The sequence below is a fragment of the Arachis hypogaea genome, chromosome 3 (assembly GCF_003086295.3).
Source record: "Arachis hypogaea cultivar Tifrunner chromosome 3, arahy.Tifrunner.gnm2.J5K5, whole genome shotgun sequence".
Taxonomy (NCBI): Eukaryota; Viridiplantae; Streptophyta; class Magnoliopsida; order Fabales; family Fabaceae; genus Arachis; species Arachis hypogaea.
The window spans coordinates 40,552,630-40,573,049 of NC_092038.1; the positions used below are offsets into that span (position 1 = coordinate 40,552,630).

Genomic DNA, 20,420 nt, shown 5'->3' on the forward strand with positions numbered 1-20,420 from the left:
AATATTTATTATATAAATAAAAAATATAAATAAAAAATATAAAAATTAAAATATAAAAATGAGTATTAAATATAATAAAAAAATTAAAATATTCAATTTGCTGGTAATTGAAACAAATTTGAACTATTTTGATGAAAAAAAAAGTTGCAACTAAGAATTATAAAGAAACAGGAAGAACTACAAAGAACTAATCCTTTTTATAGAAGAAAATGAAAGATATGGTTGGTAAAAAAGAAATAAATTTTTCATAGTTTTCTAAGGGTGATCACCAACGTAAACGTGAAACGCAGAAGCTACAAATTTTAGCTTTTCCTAAACGTGCATTCAAAGACAGAATCATTTCTGCATTTAGAAAAACAAAAATTGCCAAACATACAAAAAAAACTTTCAAAAGTTAAAACGCATTTCTATCCTTTCCAACTTAGTTGCCAAACACACCTTTTGTCTCATAAAATTAAATATTATGAATTAACTTTTTATGCTATACTCTGGATCGTAATTAAAATTGTCAGCATCAACATGTCACGTATACAATGTTCATATAACAGTTATAAAATTAAAGGGGAAATCGATTCGAAAATAAACTGTGAACCACACAATAAAGTAAATGCACTTCAAATTAAGAAAAATCTGAAGAATGCAAGATTTATGGAGCAAAGCAAAGCAGCAAAAGAAAAAAAAAGAAAAAGAAAAAAGAAAAACATGCATGTGTTAAAGTGCTAAAAGGAAAAGTAGAGGCCTGTCTTTATTAGGAATTTTTAAAGTACTAACAAAAATGTGTGTAATAAAAAAGAAGGCATCACTAGTGAAAGGCCAAGTCACTATGCCTAAGTGGTTTATGTTTATTTACGTATCTTATTTTGAAACTGCTGAAGATTTTTCTTTTTAGAGACCAGATTTTTTAGCTTTTTTATTTCTACTTCTATTTAATAGACTCACTGTTTCTATCTATGTATGTGTTGATACTGAATTACTACATTTAATATATTGTCATTAATAATTAATTTATTTACTGTAAGTTAGCAAGTGACCTCACTGCACCAAAAAAACAAAAAGAAAATAATGTTGCCAGAAAGAAAGAAAGAAAATAAAATGGCAGTGTTTCAGTGACCACTGACCAGTTATAAATTCATTGTCAGTAACTCAAATCTCACCTTCACACCGCTTGTATTATACCCATTCTCTGGAATTTTTATAGCAGTTATTTTGTTTCTCTTTCTCTCTCAAGTTTGTGAGATTGGTTTGTTGTTGTTATTGTTGCTCACCACCTGTTTGTGTTTTTGTTTGTGAAACGAAGAGTGACAAGTAACCATACACATAGCTGAAGATCCATATCTATCCATCTAATCATTTTTATAGCTTTAGCAAGAAGGTAGCAACACAACAATGGTGGTGAAGAAACCACGGATTGTTATAATTGGAGCAGGAATGGCAGGTCTCACAGCTGCCAACAAGCTCTACACTGCAACAGCTTCAAAGGACTTATTTGAGCTCTGTGTTGTTGAAGGTGGAACAAGGATTGGTGGCAGAATAAACACCTCAGAGTTTGGTGGTGACAGGATTGAGATGGGTGCTACTTGGATCCATGGAATTGGGGGTAGCCCAATTCACAAGATTGCTCAAGAAATCCATTCTTTGCACTCTGACCAGCCATGGGAGTGCATGGATGGGGACTCAGAAGAGCTAACCACCGTAGCTGAAGGTGGATTCCAGTTACAACCCTCCATTGTTGATCCTATCACTAAACTTTTCAAGCATCTCATGGACTATTCCCAAGGGAAGATGAAGCTTCTCACTGAGCAGGACAACACTGGCTATTACCATAGCCTTGCTGCTAAGGCTTTCAGCATGTCAAAGGCCAAAAGTGGTTCTGGGGGACTTAGTGTTGGTTCTTTTCTCAGAGAGGGCCTTGATGCTTACTGGGGTTCAGTGATGAAGAAGGGGCATGATGATTATGATGATGACGATGATGATGATGATGATGATGTCAAAGGGTATTATGGGAACTGGACAAGGAAGTTACTTGAAGAAGCAATCTTTGCAATGCATGAGAACACTCAGAGGACATACACATCAGCTGGTAACCTTATGAGTCTGGATTACAGGGCTGAGAGTGAATACATAATGTTCCCAGATGAAGAAATCACAATTGCTAAGGGCTACTTGAGCATAATTGAGCACTTAGCTTCTGTGTTGCCACCAGGCCTAATTCAGCTAGGTAGGAAAGTCACTAAGATTGAGTGGCAGCCACAGAACCAGAACCAGAACCAGAGGGACATTGATGAAGGAGGGAGAAAGGTTTGTGTGGAGAATGGTGGTTCTTGTTGTTCTTGTTCTAGGCCTGTGAAGCTACATTTCAGTGATGGTTCTTCTATTTCTGCTGATCATGTCATTGTCACTGTTTCACTTGGGGTGCTAAAAGCTGCTATCCGTGATCATGATAAAGGTGATTCAGATTCAGGTATGTTCTGTCCTCCTCTTCCACCATCAAAGGCTGAGGCAATTTCAAGACTTGGTTTTGGCGTTGTTAACAAGTTGTTTATGCAATTGAGTCCAACACAACAAACACAAACACAACACCATGTTAACCACAAAGGGTTCCCTTTCTTGCAAATGGCTTTCCATTCACCTCACTCTGAGATGAGGCACAAGAAAATACCATGGTGGATGAGGAGAACAGCTACCCTTTTTCCCATATACAACAACTCTACGGTCCTGTTGTCTTGGTTTGCTGGGGAGGAAGCACTAGCACTTGAATCACTCAAGGATGAAGAGATCATTAATGGGGTTTCAACTACAGTCTCAAGCCTCCTATCACATTCCCAGTGGCAGAAAGGTTCAGATTCACATAAATTGTGCAATGGGATTGTTAATTCTTCCGAGGAGAGATATCAGGAAAATGAAGTGAGATTCAGCAGTGTGATGAAGAGCAAATGGGGAACTGATCCACTATTCTTAGGATCATACAGTTATGTTGCAGTAGGATCAAGTGGTGATGATTTAGATACAATGGCTGAGCCATTGCCAAAAGATAGCAATTGTCACCCTTCAGCCTCATCATACCCTCTTCAAATTTTGTTTGCAGGGGAAGCAACTCACAGAACTCATTATTCTACAACTCATGGAGCTTACTTCAGTGGCCTTAGGGAAGCCAATAGGCTTCTTCAACATTATCACTGTGTTGGGATTTATAACAACTAGTATTATTATCGTTATTATTATTTTTGGTTCCTTTTTTTGTTTTTATCAAATTTTTAACATTAATCTCTATGATATAATTCCCATTTTCATCTTAAAACATCTTTGTTTCTCTTTAAGGAAAGTAGTGAGTGAATGAGAGAAATCAAAATTAGAAAGAGTAGCAAGATGAATAGTGAGATGTGGACATTTAGCTGTACTGCTTGAAGTAATTCTTCCTCCCTCCCCCCAACCCAACCCCAGTATTTATTTCTCTTCATTTATGAGTGTAGCTTCTTTTCGTTTGCTTCCTATTTAATCTTCAAATAGATCTAGGTGATCTCTCTCTCTCTCTCTCTCTCTCTCTCTCTGATATAGTACTAGAATGCTTGGGATGCTACTACAACCATGTGTTAACTCTGGCTTTTCCCAAAGGACAGGATCCGCCATACCCGGTTCTTTCCATCTTGGAATCACTTTCTTCACTAGTTATTCTATGAAATGAAGTATAGCTTTGTCAACTGATCAGACCAACGTGTTCTTTTCAAGCAGAAAAGCATATCAGTTCAAAACTTGAAAACTTCAATGCTATTGTTGCTACCTTAAAAAAGAGATATGGTCAATGATATATGGTATAGAAAGTTACTAATTGGTAAGATATTTTCCCCCCAAGATCATTGTATGTTTAATTTCATTTTAGTCAACTTGAATTTGGAGCATAAAGCAATATAATGGGACTTGCACAATAATTGTGCTCTAGGCCTAAAATAACCTCTCACATAGTCACATGAATGAAGATCATTAATTGTTGAAATGAATCATTTGGAGATTAACAAAAGCCCTTAACAGGAAAAGCCAAAAGCATAAGCATTCCTTTTGTTTGAGTGAGAGTAACTTGGGACAATAAATGAGCTGGCTGAAGTGTATGTGACTCACATGAAGAGAGAATTGGATAGGCAAAATAGGGTAGGGCCCCATAATTGCAAAACCTCCCATTGTAACTCTATCAACAGTTGCTGGTCGATCAGACCAATAACCAAAATGTCCTTTAACAATGAGACAGAATTTTTGTAGATGCTTATGGCCATCTGATTGCAGTGATCTTTTGGTCAGAAGTTCGCATGGTCAGGATTCATGAAAATGACTGGTCCCCCTTCCCTCCCTGCCTGCCTTGCCTAGCCTAGTACGTATATAGGCAATATGACAGACATTACATGAAAATATATACACCATTTTTAACAACTTGCCCTACCTCTACCCTGTTGCTATCAATTGCTATTTGTATTCTTATCAATTTAAAGCCTCCACAATCCCCACTTTAGGTTTTGAATTTGATTTCATTGAGTTTTCTTGCCTTCTTAGATTCAAAAGACTGTCCACTAGCAGAACCAAGTTACAATGATGGTTCCCCTTTTACATTGTATCTTCACCAAGAAAATTGCATTTTATCACACCAATGATAGACGATAGTTAACATGTAAAAAAAAAATTGAATTAAAATGAGTATATTAAAAAATATTGAGAATTTTAAATTCATAGATAAAAAATGACAAAAGAATTAGTATAGAGATTAATTTGGCGCACGATATTTAATTTTAGAAATTAAAATAAGTTATTTAGTGCAAAATTAGGGATTAATTTGGTGCGCATACAATGTTGATATGACGAATGATACATGAACAAATAATAATGCAACACATGATACAAACTGACACGTCGTTAAATAGCATTGTGACACATAATGCAACTGTACATGTAAGTATATCACGTGTAAGTATATCACGTGTAACTGATAAGCTGTAGATTATAAAGCATGGACACTTTCTTGATTTGTCGTGTCGTTGTGTCGGACATATTTCGGATACAACACACATCAATACTCGTCCAATACGCGTGTTTTTTGTGTTCAACTGTGTTTTAATAAAAAATAAAAAATTTTACTCCGAATATGTTTGAACACACCTAAATACCATCACGTGTTAGCGTGTCCAGTCTTATTCTTAACATGTATTTTTGAAATGAGTTTAGAAATAGCATATATTATTAATTATTAAAACAAAATATATTTTAAATATTTTATATAATTAAAAAAATATTAAAATCTTTTAAAAAATACTTTATATTTTATAAATATATCATGTTCTCGTGTCTTATAAAATTTTTAAATTTATGTGTCCGTATGTTTCATGTCATGTGATGTGCTATGTTCGTGTCAATATTTATACATTATAGGCTGTGAATATATTATTACATGTGACCCAATCAAGGAGGGACAGTGAGAAATAACGGAGCACTTGTCTCCACCAGAAGTTTGGAAACAAATTAATAAATACAGATAGATGAATATATTTTATCTTTGCCCTATTAAAATTTATGTTTAAAAGAAAGTTTATATTATTAAATTTAACATGAATAATATTTATCTTATTATAAGTATCAAAACTAAAAACAAATAAATAAACAAACAAATTCAACATTAATAAATATTAATAATATATTTTTTAAAACTAACCAAGTAATTAATTATTAAGCTAAAACTTAATTTACTAAACATAAATAAAATTATTAGTATTTTTTTTAAAAAAAATTAGTAAAGATAAGAAAGAATGTTATCTATCTTTTAATTAATATTTTTTAAATTGACAATATATTAAAATTAAATTTAAAAATATATATAAATATAATATTTAGTTATTTTTAAATAAATAAAGAAATAAAACTATATCAATTAATTTTTTTTTATTTTAAATTAATATACTTTTTAGTTTTTATATATAGGTCTAGTTTTTTTGGGTACTTATATATATGATTTTAATTTCAAAATAAATATATCAATATTTAGTAAAATTTATTTTAGAATATTTTTGTCTTCATAACTAAAATATTTTAGGTCTATCACTAGGCCTACTCATTATATGACTAGTATAACAGTCTATATTATTAAACCATATTAGTACACTATTAACAAAAAATAGCTAAAAAATTAACGTGGATCACGTTGACTAATTTCAAAAATATTTTTTTATAATTTAAATTTTAGTAACAATTTTAGTGTATGACACCAATTTCAAAAATCATCTTAAAATTTTACACAAATTACATTCTATAATAAAATGGTGATTTGTGCTATACACCATATCTTTTTATTTATAAAAACTTTTAATGATTATTGACCTTTATTGTTATATATATATATATATAATTGAAATTAATAATTAAAATTATTAAAATACTAATATTGCTGAAACACTTAAAAATTTTCTTATGTTATATTGTACTCCATGCTTTTTGCCATGCCTCTTTTTGGAAAATGTAATACTAACATTCTTAGTAAATATATATGCGAGTAGACAAATCAAAGAGTTGACTTTTCTTAAGAAGTATGTTATATACTTTGATAATATTTTTATATTTTAAAATGTAATACGGACCTTTTTTTTATAAATACCACAATAATTTCTCATGATATGTTGTTGAGAAGAACACATAAACTCCAGTACTAACTTCTACTATATATGAAATAATAGGGCACAAGAAGAGATTCACAACAACACAAAAAATGAGATATAAGTCAAGAGTGGCACGATATTTTAAAAAAAAAAAACCTATGGTAGATTGTTCATTATTTTTTTTTTACTCATAATAACTCTTCTCCTCCACTAATAAATTAAAAGAGAACCCTTTTTTAACAATTGTAAATGCTAGTTATGAGGACCTAACACTTGTCTTTCTTCTACTAATCTAACATGACTCAAACTTTTTTTTAAAATATATATTTAAATAGATTTCTAAAGAATTCACTTCGGATATTTTTGTTTTTTAAAAAAATTTATTATGTCAAGATTTGAAATTTATAAAAATAAAACATAAATTTTTACTTTCGATAGAACTGTTGACTTTATTTAAATAAATATATCTTAAAAAGTTGATAAAAGAAATCTATATATATATATATCTTACTTTTATAAAATTTAAAGATTTTAACTTATTAAAATTTTTTTAAAAACAAAAATATCTGACTTAAAATTTTTTAAAAATCTGTTTAATATTTTTTTTAATAGAATCTTTGTCAACATATCTGATCCTTTTGTATCTATGTAGATCTTCCTTAAAATTTGTGTTCAATTACTTAGTTTCCAAGTCAAAGACTCGTTACTACTCTGAAAACTACATAAATGGATGTCATTGTTACCATTCGTGAAAATATTTCATCAACATCAATATATTTTTTAATTGTACCCCGTAACAACTTTTTCATCAGCTTTAAATCCCAAATGGGCATTGTTCTTCGTGTTTGATCTTGGTGATTACACATTGATATTTTAAATTTTATCTTAACTTTTCAAACGTCTTATATATTTTCATGCAAAGACTTTGTCTCATTTTTGCACGGCTTTGATTGTAAGTATAACATTCACAATTAATTGGTCTCGAAATCATTTGCTGATATAAATGTTATGGACATTTTTAATATATAGATATAAATTTAAAGATATGTTTACGTGGCAAAATCTAAATCATACATTCTAAACTTAAAACCGTAACTCTTCACAAAGAAAAGCGTCACCTTATGGAAAAAAGTAAATTAGAAGATTTAAGAGAAGAAATAATTAAGTTATCAAAATTAATAAATCAAAAATTAATGATTTTAACTAATGTCAATTGTAATGACACCGAATTCTTAAAATCAATACAAAATGATTTTTCTCAAAATCTTTATTTTACTATAAGTTTTATTGAAGGACTTCAAAAACCTGAAAAAAACTTATTTTTCACATGGAATTTCTAAAAAATGTTACCATGGAAATGATTCTTCACATCACATCTTTATCATACTTTTAACCCACAATTAAATTTTATAGTAGATATGCTTGAAGAAATATTAGTATCCATAAAATTTCAAAGAAATAAAGAAAAAGAGAATCCCAAAGAAGAAAAATTTCAAAATATAATTAACATAACAGATTTAAAAGTAAAACCACCATTGAAATTATGAATATTGAAGAAAAATTAGAAGAAGTTACAATGCTTTTCAAACAATTAAAAATGGCTCAAGAAAATAATATTATGGAACATGGATTTCAAATAGAAGAAGAATTAGTAAATTCCGAAAATATAGAAAATGAAGAACACATCCTAGATTATTCAAGTGACGAAGAACCAGCAATTCTAATTCAAGTAAAAAATGAAGTTGGAACATCTAAGGATAATCAATCTCAATTTAAATGGGAAACAGGTTTTGATAATTATGCTTTTAAAAAAGGATTTATAAATAAAGATTAAAAATATATAAAAATACCATCAAAATACGTTCCTAAAATCCAGGAAATGGAAGGAGAAAGAATGCTTGACTTAGACTGTAAAAAGAATGAAAAAGAAATTTTCGAAAATTGGTTAAATTCCTTTTTATTAGAAGCCTTTACTAATCCAAAACTTAGTGAATTGTCTGGAAGAGATATTTGGAATTACATAGGATTTCATACTAAAGGAACTATAAGAGATTATATGACATCAATAGAAAACCAAATAATAGAAGAATTAGCAACAAAAACAACAGCTTATGATAAGATATTATATATAATAATGATTCTATATAAAGAATTTTTTGGAAAAAATATTATAGATCATAGACAAGAAGTCTATAATAAAGAATATCAAGAAGCAAAAAATCATTTAGCTAATATTCAGATATATGATCTATGTAATGTGGAGTCTTATATATGTGAATATAGAATACATTATTACAAATTAAAAGAAGATAAAAATCATTATCTTAGTATGTATATAACAAAACTTCCATATCCTGCTAATGAATTTATAATGGGAAGATTTATAAGAGAAATAAATAGAGGGACAATTGAAAATAATTTTGGTGGAGCAACCTCTGCAATAAGAGAGGAAATAAAAGAACGTTGTATGCAAGAAGCAACTCAAAAAAGATTTGCAAATATAATTAGAATTTGCTGTCAGGATAATGAAGAGATACTCCAAAAATATGGGCTTAATAAAAATTTTCAAAGAAAAAGAAAATACCAATTTAGAAAAAGAAAATACTATCCAAACTGGAGAAAAAAGAGGTATTTTAGAAAAAGAAATAACAATAAAAACAAAAGACAAAAAAGTGACTATTACCCGAATAAAAAAGAAAACTGTAAGTGTTGGTATTGTCAAGAAGAAGGACACTATGCAAATGAATGTCCGAAAAAGAAGGATAAAAAAGATCTTACTAAACAAATAGAAATTGCTAAGTCTTGTTTCATGGAACCTTTAGAAGAATCTGATGATAACTTAGACTATATTTTTGAATATGTCTCAGAAACAGACTCAGAGACTGAGTAATAATGCCACATTTATTACTATAAAAATAACAGAAAAGTTTATAAATGCTTTTATAGATTCTGGAGCAACACAATGCTTTGCTAGTTCAAATATAAAACTTGATTGGAAAAAATTAAAGAAACCATTAAGAGTTAGAATAGCTGACAAATCAATACATAAAATTGACCAAAAAGTAGAAATGGCTGAAATTTTTATTCAAAATTATAGGTTCATTATTCCATCTATATATATGTTAGATTCTGGGATGGATTTTATCATAGGAAATAACTTTTTAAAGCTATATCATCCATTCATTCAAGAATTAACATATATAGTTTTAAAAGCTCCACACGATTCTTCAATAAATCAAAAATCAAAACGTATAAAAATACCAACTACTACTATAGATAAGATCTTAAAATTTAAAATATTTTCTATATTAGAAACATGTTATTTAAATTTATACTTTCAGATAAACATTCCCAAAAATAATCTTGAAATAAAGATAGAAGAACTTTTGGATGAAATTTGTGCTGAAAATCCTTTAGATATTAAAAATACAAATAACGAATTAGTAAGCATTAAATTAAAAGATCCTACGAAAGAGATAAATGTTCCAAATAAAATTTCTTATTCCGCAAGAGATAGAGAAGAGTTCTCATTAGAATGTAGAGATCTTTTGGAAAAAGGAATTATAAGATTAAGTAAAAGTCCTCATGCGGCTCCAGCCTTTTATGTCGAAAACAATAATGAAATTAAAAGGGGAAAACGAAGAATTGTTATTAACTATAAGAAGATGAATGAAGCAACTATTGGTGATGCTCATAAACTTCCAAGAAAAGACTCTATTTTAGAAAAAATCAAAAGAGCAACTTGGTTTTCATCTCTTGATGCAAAATCAGGATATTGGCAACTTCGTTTAGACAAAGAAACAAAGAAATTAACTGCTTTTACTTGCCCAACAAAAGAATCAACAAGTGTGTTGCTCTATGAATGGAATGTATTACCATTCGGATTAAAACAAGCCCCAGGTATTTATCAAAGATTTATGGAAGAAAATCTAAAAGAGTTAAATGAATTTGTTTTAGTATACATTGATGATATACTAATTTTTACAAAACAGGATAAAGAAGATCATCTTCAAAAATTATTAATAGTTTTAGAAAGATGTAAGGAAAAAGGATTAGTTCTTAGTAAAAAGAAAGCAAGAATAGCAAAACAAGAAATAGAGTTTCTTAGATTAATTTTATCCACTCAAGGAAAGCTAAAACTTCAACCAAATGTTCTAGAAACGGTAAATTTATTTCCTAATAAAATAGAAGATAGAAAACAATTACAAAGATTTTTAGGGTGTATAAATTATATTTCTGATCAGGGATTTTTAAAGAATATAACAGAATACACTAAAAGCTTATTTCCAAAAATAAGTACTAAAAAAGTATGGAAATGGGATGAAAAAGATAGTATACAAATTCAAAGAATTAAAGAATTATGTGAAAAACTTTCAGAACTTTATATTCCAAAAGAAAATGACTACTTAATAGTAGAAACAGATGCTTCAGACATAACCTGGTCAGGATGTCTAAAAGCTAAGAAAGCTATAAAAAGTTTGGAACAAGAAAAAGAATCACTAGATTCTAAATATCCCCCAAAGGAATTACTTTGCAGGTATATTTCAGGGACTTTTACTCCAACAGAACAGAGATATACTACTCATGAAAGGGAAACTCTAGCAGCAATTAAATCTCTTAAGAAATGGAAAATTGATTTACTACCCAAAGAATTTACATTAAGGACAGATTCAAGTTACTTAACAGGTTTCATACGATATAACTTAAAAGTTGATTATAATTATGGACGATTGGTAAGATGGCAATTATTTTTGTTACAATATCCAATAAAAATTGAATATATTAAGGGTGACAAAAATGTTATTGCAGATACATTAACAAGAGAATGGAGTTCGTCTACAACGCATTAGATCAAGAAATTCAAAAATACGAACAAGAACTCGAAAAATGCAAGCATTGTCAGCAAATAAGGACACATATCCAATCCCTCAAGAAGGCCATCGAAGCAATGAAATCAACACAACAACCAAAACCATCAGAGTTCAGCCAGCTAAGCGTGGTGGACAAATCAGGTGAAGAAAAAATTTCAGAAAATAAAACAATTGCTGAAATTATCAAAAAATCTACCCAAGATAAAAAATATTATGTAATTTATAATGGCCCCATGAAAGAAGTATATGATGCCTGGGAAAAAGCAGCACCATTTACACATCAATCAAGGATAATTCATAAAGGAGGGTTTTTAACACTGGAAGAAGCAAAAGAATCCTTCAGGGAATATGAAGCTCTTCATCCAGAGCAAACCCTAAAAAGAGCAGATAAAGCTCCAATTCAAACCCAGAGAACATGGATAATAAGAAACATTCCTACAAGGGCTGAAATCAAGGAAAAGAAAAGGGTCTGTAGATCAAATCTCAGAGAAACCCTTAACATAGTCCTGAATTGGACTGAAGAAAAAAGGGCAATTTTGGGATATTATCCTATTGCCAAAGAACAGCTAACAAAGCTGGTTATATTTCCAGATGCTTCCCCATTTGACACCTATCAGTTTTTCCAGTATTGATTAATTGATACAATTTTAATTTTTAATGATTTAAAAATTATTAGTGAGTTTCCTACAGGATTTGTTGATGCAGTAAAGAGATTTAAAAATATGATTGACAACGTAAATCCAAGGGATATATCCCTAAAATTTACAAACAGTCAACCTATTTTTAATGAAGAAGAAGAATGCTTGGTTCCAGCACACCAAGTAATATTCATGTCCGTCTTCCCAGGAAATTTTCAACCAATTGATCAGATTCAAGATTTAACAATTTACAGTCATGAAGGAAGGCTAGCCAGTACATTAGCAAGGGTTTTTGAAAGAACTCAAAAAATAACAAAGGAATCTCACACAAGGATTAATTATAAAAGTAGAAATACTCTGCTTGTGTACAGTAAAAGGAATGAAATTGAAGAAAGAGAGATGAGACTCTTAGTGGAATTTGAATCAGCATTCTACAACTTATCTGGACTCTTAGAAAAGTTCCCCGAAGGGATAAAGAGGAATCTCTGCTATTTGATAAAAGACAGAGAAGACCACAAGTGCCAGCTTTGTGTCTCAGAGTTATCTGGAGAAAGCAATAATGAAATAGAATCAACCCACATGATAAAGGAAGAAGACAACGCATCTGAAGGTCACATGATGAAAGAGGAGGACAGCACATCTGAAGCATCTCTCAACATTATTGCATAGTGACGTAAGCACTTAGGTCATAAAGCACCAACAATGTAGCTGGTGCAAGATAGCAAACAGTGACGTAAGCAATGACGTCATAAGAAGGGTAAGGATGGGAATTGTCCATCAAACCCAACTATTATAAATAGGTTGCTTAGGCAATTGTAGAAGCATCAGACAATAGAAAGCAGGAGGCTAAGAGTACTCATATGCTAGGAGAGCAAGGAGGAAGCTGCCGAGGCGATTCTATAGTCTGAAGAAGAATTCCCTTAGGAAAAACCAATTCTAAACTCCCCTCTGGAGTTAGTATCTATAATCTCCCCTCTGGAGATAAAAACATTTTATGTAAAATATTCTAAATAAAGGAAGTTTTTCTCCAGAAAGGTACGCCTTTATCCTAATCTCTTAGTTGTGAATTATTTAGAAAGTTTAGAATTAACGGAAGAATCTGATTATTATAGATTATCTGCCTTATTAGATAATGAAAAACAGGCTGTTCTAAAAACAGAATTAAATCTCAAATCAAATGAAAATTTTAATAAACAAAATCTTTTAAAAGAAGTTTTTAATAGAAAAAATATAATATACTATGGAAAAATTCAACTTGAAGCCCCTATAAAGATAAAATCCGCCAATGGAGAACTTGAAATAGCTTTGATAAATGATGAAGAATTGAGTAAACAGATTGAGAAAATTAAGGATCAACAAAAAAGATCTAAAATTGGATAGATCCATATTAGTACTATACAAGTCTTAATCAAATCTACATATATGAAAGGAATTAATTCACCAATAAGCTTAGCAATATGTGATAAAAGAATTACTGATGACCCAATAGATCAAATAATTGGAATTGTTCATGGAAACTTGGCACACGTAAATGTTAAATTCAATGCCCATCTTGGATACGCTATACCTTTATCAACTGAAAATCTTGGAAGATCTATAAGCTTAGCTTATAAATTTCACAGAAAGAATCTAATGGAACAAGATGATGAACCATTTTCAATTACTTATGCAATAAATTATGCTTTAACAAATAGCCATCATAGTATAATATTTAAAAACAGAGAAAGAATTTATGTTGATGAATTATTTCAGAAAATTGTAAAAACAGAAATACCAAAATATAAAGCTATTGAAAACTCAGTTCTATTATTAAAAGAACCATCAGGAAAATTAGTTTCATCGAATTTTCAAATAAGAGAATCTAAAATTAATAGCCCTTTAAGTTTATCTAAGTTAAAAATCAAAGAAGAAAATTCTGAAATAAAAGAACTAACAAAAAAGGTCGAAAAATTAAATGAAACCCTAAACACTAAATTATGACAATAAATAAAGAAGAAATATATGTAACTTATCAAGACAAGAAACAAGAGCTATTTGAAAGAAAAAATCGTTTGAATTATTTACAGTTTTCTGAAATAAATCAAAGAGCATTTGAAGCCCTAAAAATAATCTATGCAAGTTGAAAAGAGAAGTTGAAGAGTTAGAGAAATTAATAGAATCTCTAGAAAATAGTGATGAATCAATGATAGAGTTTGCAGAAATTTTAAAATAAATAATGAAGCATAAAAAGATTGAAAAACCAGAAAATAAAATTAAAAGAAATAGGACGAGAAAATTAAAAGGCAAAATAAAGGAGTATAAAAGGGAATTAAACAACCTTCAGATTGAAATTAATGATCTTATAATAAAAAGGATAGAAATAAGAATAAATATAAACAAGTTGGAATTAAACTTAAAAAATTTATAAATGTCTGGAAAACCATATTATGACTTAAAAGAATTAAAGCTGTTGAAAGAAAAAATGGAGAATAAAATTGAAAAATTAAACAGATATTTAGAAACAGGAGAAAGTGTAGAAATAAAAGAAGTTATTGAGGATTTGAAAAATTATATTAAAGAAAAAGACAAACAGATAAAAGATTTTATATACAATAATCCATGCAAAAAAGAATATTATAAACTAAAACAAGATTGAAAAGTTATAAATCAAAACTGGTAGAAATGGTCAATACTTTTTATCAAAATCCTTTAAATAAAGCACCTATACAAATTATAAACTTATTCAAAGTAAAATATGAAGAGCTAATAGAAATTTCGAAAAAGAAATTAAAAGAAAAGTCGAAGTTAAAAAATTGGTATCAGAGCCAAGTTAACGATTAAGGGTAACACTTTCTCTTTAAGCAACACTTTTAGTGATACGCTTTTAAAATCAACAAACAACTATAAAAGACAAAAATCTGTACATTTACATCTGTACACTAGATGGACCCAAATATTATTATCATATATTTTCTTTTTTAAATTTACCGCCAACACTCTTATAAAGAAAAAGAGAATTTTTAATATATCAATACATCTTAATTCATGGAGAGATGATAAAAGTACATGTGTTTTAAATATTTATATAGACAAAATATGAAGAAATATTTAATTATTAAAAATGGTTATTATTGACTATAAATAATTAAACATAAATTGTAATGAAAGTGTTAAAACTTGTAAAAAGTTCAACTTGCTACACTAGTTATTTTTTATAAGCTTGATGACTCATGAGTATATATATATTTAATCACTATTATTGATTATCTTTGACTTGTATATGTAGTTAAACTTTACAACTCATACTTAACTACTATATTTTATTCACTTTTAGTATGTTATAAGCAATTTGTAATATTCTTAAATTCTCTAAGATTTTGTATAAAACTATTGTCATTTGATCATCGTTATTTAAGTTGTATTTTGACTTTTAAATTTGGCAACTAGTGACTTTCAAATTTTGCAAAGTGTAATAGCTAACTTATTATCACAATATTAATATTAGAGTACTTTACTTTTCGTTTAATTTTTTAATAATTTTTTTTAGCCAAACTGATTACGTTGCATAATTTATTGATGCTAACTCTAATTTTGTTGTAAAAGTGTTACTACTAATTATTTTTTTAAAGATCATAAAATTTTACCAGAATCAAGATGAAGTGAAAATCTTAAAGTATTTTTTCTTGTTTCTATATTTCAAGTCCAATCACTATGAGTATAACCAACAATATTCACTTCATTGGTATTTTTATAATAAATATCATCATTTAACATACTTTTGATCAATGAATCTTTTTTTTTGCTTGCAAATGGTTTGTATAAAGATCCTCCACAAATCTATTTAGTAATTAAACTCCAAACATGATATCTGGTCTAGTGCAATCAGGTATCTTAGACTTCTAATCAACCTTTTGTAATAAGTGAGTTTTATCGTTCTTCCTTTATCTTTTCTCAACAACTTGAACATTTCTTTGACCCAAGTGAAAAATGATTTTGAATGCTCTATTTAAAATTTTTCAAAATTATTCTATCATCTTTCTAAACAATTTTGATGTCAAAAAAATAAGACATCAAGTTCATGTCTGGCATTTCAAAATATTTTTTCATAGCCTCCTTGATTCAATAATTATCTTTAAATTATCGTCGATAAAAATGAAGTCATAAACATAAAGGCACGCGATCTAGATATATCTCCAGATTCAACGAACTTGATGTAAAGAGTATGCTCCAAAAGACATCTTCTGAAACTATTCAAAATGAAATAAGAATCAATCTTCTTATACTATGCTCTTGGTGTTTGCTTTAATTCTACAAAGCGTTCTTCAACCTATAAATTTTATCTTCTTTTCCAAGAATCTTATATCTTACATATTGCTTAATATATACTTCTTCTTCTAAAATATCATTTGAAAATGTTGATTTAACACCCATCTGATGTATCTTTCACTTATTTTGAGTCAAGAGTAAAATAAGTATTCAAATAGTGTCTAATCAAGCAACTGGAGCAAATATTTCAAAGTAATTAATACCTAATTTTTGTTTGTATCCTTTTGCAACTAATCCTGTCTTAAAATAATCAACTTCACCATTAGATTTGTTGTTAATTTTGTAGATCCACACTACTCCAATTGACTTCTTATCTACAGGTAAATCTATCAGTTCCCATGTATCATTCTTCTTAATCGCATGAATATCTTTATCCATTACTTTTTTAATTGTTGTTTCTAGAGGCTTCTTCAAAGTTCACTGGCTTGCAATATGAAAATAATGCAAAATTGATAATTTCTTTATCTGATGGATCATTATCATTGCCAACTTCATAATCTACCAATCTAGTAGGTATCTTTGCTCTCTCTAAAGTCTTCTAGATGATTTTGGTTAATTGGTTATGTCTGGTTTGTCTTTCTTTTTCTTTAACATAAGTATTTAGAATTATGATCAGCTATTTTTTTTGTCTTTGCATTTCAGTAACGAATACTTTTCTTGTCAAATGCCACGTCTCTGCTAATGATCACCTTCTTTATTTCTGGATCAGACCACTTGTATACTTTTAAATCTATACTACAACCAATAAAGATACACTCATCGTCTTTGTCATTTAACTTCTTTCTTGATTGATCTGGTATATTACCATAAGCAATACACCTAAAAACTTTGACATGATAAATAGAAAGCTACTTTTCACTCCAAGATTCTTCAGGAGTTTTATCACAAACATGCTTTGTTGGACATCTATTCAAAATGTGTACTGCAGCTATGATTGCTTCCACCAAAAATTTTTTAGGTATTTGTTCTGACTTGAGTATACATCTGATCATATCCATAATGGTTCTATTCTTTCTTTTAACAATTCTATTTTGTCGAGGAGTATATCTAGTTGTTAGTGGATGTTAAATGCCATGTTGTTTAAAGTAATTTGAACAAGCAAAATATTATGCCCCTCTCTATTTTGATAATTTTGATTATACAGTCACTTTGTTTTCAACAAACGCCTTACATGTATTGAATGCATCACATGCTTTTGATTTTCGTGTCAGAAAATATACCCATGTATATCTACTAAAATCATTAAAGTGATAAAATACCTGCCACCATTGCTTGAAACTTCAAGGAAAAAAGATATGAGTGCATAATTTCAAGTAATATTCTTGTCCTCCATGACTTTTCAGTAAGAAACGGATCTCTGTGCTTCTTTCTCAATTGACAAATTTTATAAACATAATTAAAAATATGAACTCGTTGTAGACTAGAAATAAGTCCTTTTCTTGATAGGTAATTTAAGCCAGAAAAGTGAAAGTGCCCAAACCTCATATGCCACAGCCAGCTATCATCAAATATTATAGAATTCATGCAAGAAAGAGTGCATGTTAAATTTTTAACTAAAAGATTCTATTAGAAGTCATCTTTGCTTTATTAATGAATCTTTTTTGTTATCAAACACAGTACAATGTCTATATTAAATTATCATCTTATATCCCATCTTAGATAACTGTCCCATACTTAATAAATTATAATCAAGTTCAAAAGTATAGAAAATATTAAAAATGTATTTCAAAGAACCATCCTTCAATCTAATTGGAATATTTCCTTTTTCTTTAATAGGAATTTTTTTATTATTACCAGAGTTAGAGTTAGAGTTAGAATTTTCACTGCGCAAAGTCGTTAGAAAAATTATGCGGATCGATGGAGAAAGCCGTTAGGGTTTGAAGAGTGTGAGCATAGCCGTTAGAATTTAAAGATTGTGAGCATGTATTCCTGAGAGTTACTCCTACGACAAGTATTGGAAGAGTAATCAAGACAAAGAAATTGAATCTTTGATACATAGGTCCATTTGAGATCTTGAAAAAGATCGGATCCGTAGTGTATCAAGTGGCTTTACTGCCACATCTTTCGTACTTGCATGACGTATTTCACGTGTCGCAAGTTCAGAAGTATACCCCTGATGTGACTCATGTATTGGAGCCCGAATTAGTTTAGCTGAAAGAGAATCTAACTTTTCAAGTTGCTCCGGTTTGAATTGATGATGTGAGCATTAAGAAGCTCCGCGGGAAAGAAGTTCAATTGCTTAAGGTGGCTTGGAGTCGATCAGGCATTAAGGAGCATACTTGGGAGTTGAAAACAGACATGAGGAAGGACTATCCGCAATTATTCACAGGTAACTAAATTTTGAGGACAAAATTTTTAATTAGGTGGGTAGGATGTAAAACTCGGTTAAACGGTAATTAAATAAGTAATTAATTAAATAAAGGCCAAAGGGGTTGAAAAATTTAGAGTTCATAATTTGAGAATTTAAAGATTATATTTGGATTCGAAAAATTTTTCCGAGTGGAAAGATATAATTTTCTATGAAAAAATATGTAAAAATGCGTACTGGTATTTTAGCTTGTTGTACCGGCTTAAATATACCCGTTACTATGAATGAAGAAATTAATTATGAGTGAAGAGAGTTAAGAAATTAAAATTTATAATTGAAAAAGTAAAAATAATTAGAATACGAATTAAAACACTAAACTTAAAAGTTTTAGCCCAATGTTGGGCCAGCGGGCTAAACCAAGTGAACCGGACCCAAGTTAGGCGCAAGCCCTCGTACATAAGGCATACACTTGTGCAAGTTCAGCACTAAAATCCCCTTCATTTGTGTTTCATGCTGAAATGAGAAGAGAGTGAGGAAGAGGGAACAAACCCTATGTTTCTATCTGAATAGGTTGGTAAGAATCTCGAATTTTCTTGTCTCATTTTTGCTGTATGTGAAACTTGATCTAACTGTAATTAATTAAATCATAAATTAGATATGAGCGGATATGGTTAGAAAATTTAGCAATCAGAATTTGATAATTTAAATATGGTATTTGGATTCAGTGAATTTTTTTGAGTCAAAAAACATAGTTTTCTGCGTAAAAACGCGCACTGGAATTTTGACCGGCAGTACCGGCTGAGATCTGTTTGGTACTGCAGCTGAGAAAATTGATTATAAGTAAATAAGGTTAAAAAATTATGAATTATAATTAGGGAATGTAGAAATATTTAAAGTGCAATTTAGAGCGCTAATTTTAAAGGTTTTGACCCAAAATTGGGCCAACAGACAAAAATAAGTGAACCGGGCCTAAGTGGACCCAAGCCCACACTATATAAGAACTCATTTCAGCAAAAAACAAATCATTTTCTCCTATTTTGATTGAGAGGTTCGGTGGTGAAGAGAGAAGAGGGTGGAGAAATCAAACCCTAGCCACCACCAACTTCAAATCACCATAACTTTTGATCTGGAACTCCGATTGACGAGTCGTTTGCGGCCACGTATCGCTCTTCTCATCCTCTACGATTTTATTTAAGTTTTTTGGTGAGTATCCCACTGTCCTCTATCCAGTTTTAGTTTTCCTCTTTAAATTCGAATTTGGTTTGGATTTTGAGAAAATCTTGTGATTTTGGTTGTTTATGAGTGCTCTAGTACGAGCCATTGGTGATATTCATCATAAAGTTTCGTGAGTTAAGGTAAGGAACCCTCCAACTCTTGTGATTTATCATTTTCTTGAACCCTAGGTTAATGTATATATGTGAAATTGGTTATATTAGTGTATTTGGTGATTTTGGTACAAATTGGGAGGTTGGTGTTGCTTGAGGAGCTTTGGTGAGACTTGGAGCTAAGGGTTGGTGGAGACTTCTAAGAAGAAGCTCAATTATTTTGGCTACAAGAGGTACGATTTAAGTTTCATTTAAGTACCGTGTGATGTGATGAGAATTGCTAGGCTAGATGCCTATAAGATTAAGTTTGGATTATGCAAATGGTTGGTACTAATATGCATAGTTGC

General features: G+C 29.8%; 1 protein-coding gene across 1 annotated transcript; it reads left to right on the forward strand.

Moving 5' to 3' along the window:
• The first annotated feature begins 746 nt into the window (after nt 1-746).
• LOC112790346 (probable polyamine oxidase 5) lies at nt 747-3,489 on the forward strand. The gene has a single exon (XM_025832690.3). The coding sequence runs from the start codon at nt 1,387-1,389 to the stop codon at nt 3,199-3,201; it is 1,815 nt and encodes a 604-aa protein (XP_025688475.1). The 5' UTR covers nt 747-1,386; the 3' UTR covers nt 3,202-3,489.
• The last annotated feature ends 16,931 nt before the right edge of the window (nt 3,490-20,420 follow it).

Coding starts and splice junctions, on each gene's coding strand:
- LOC112790346 (XM_025832690.3), top strand. CDS start 1,387: ATGGTGGTGAAGAAACCACGGATTGTTATAATTGGAGCAGGAATGGCA.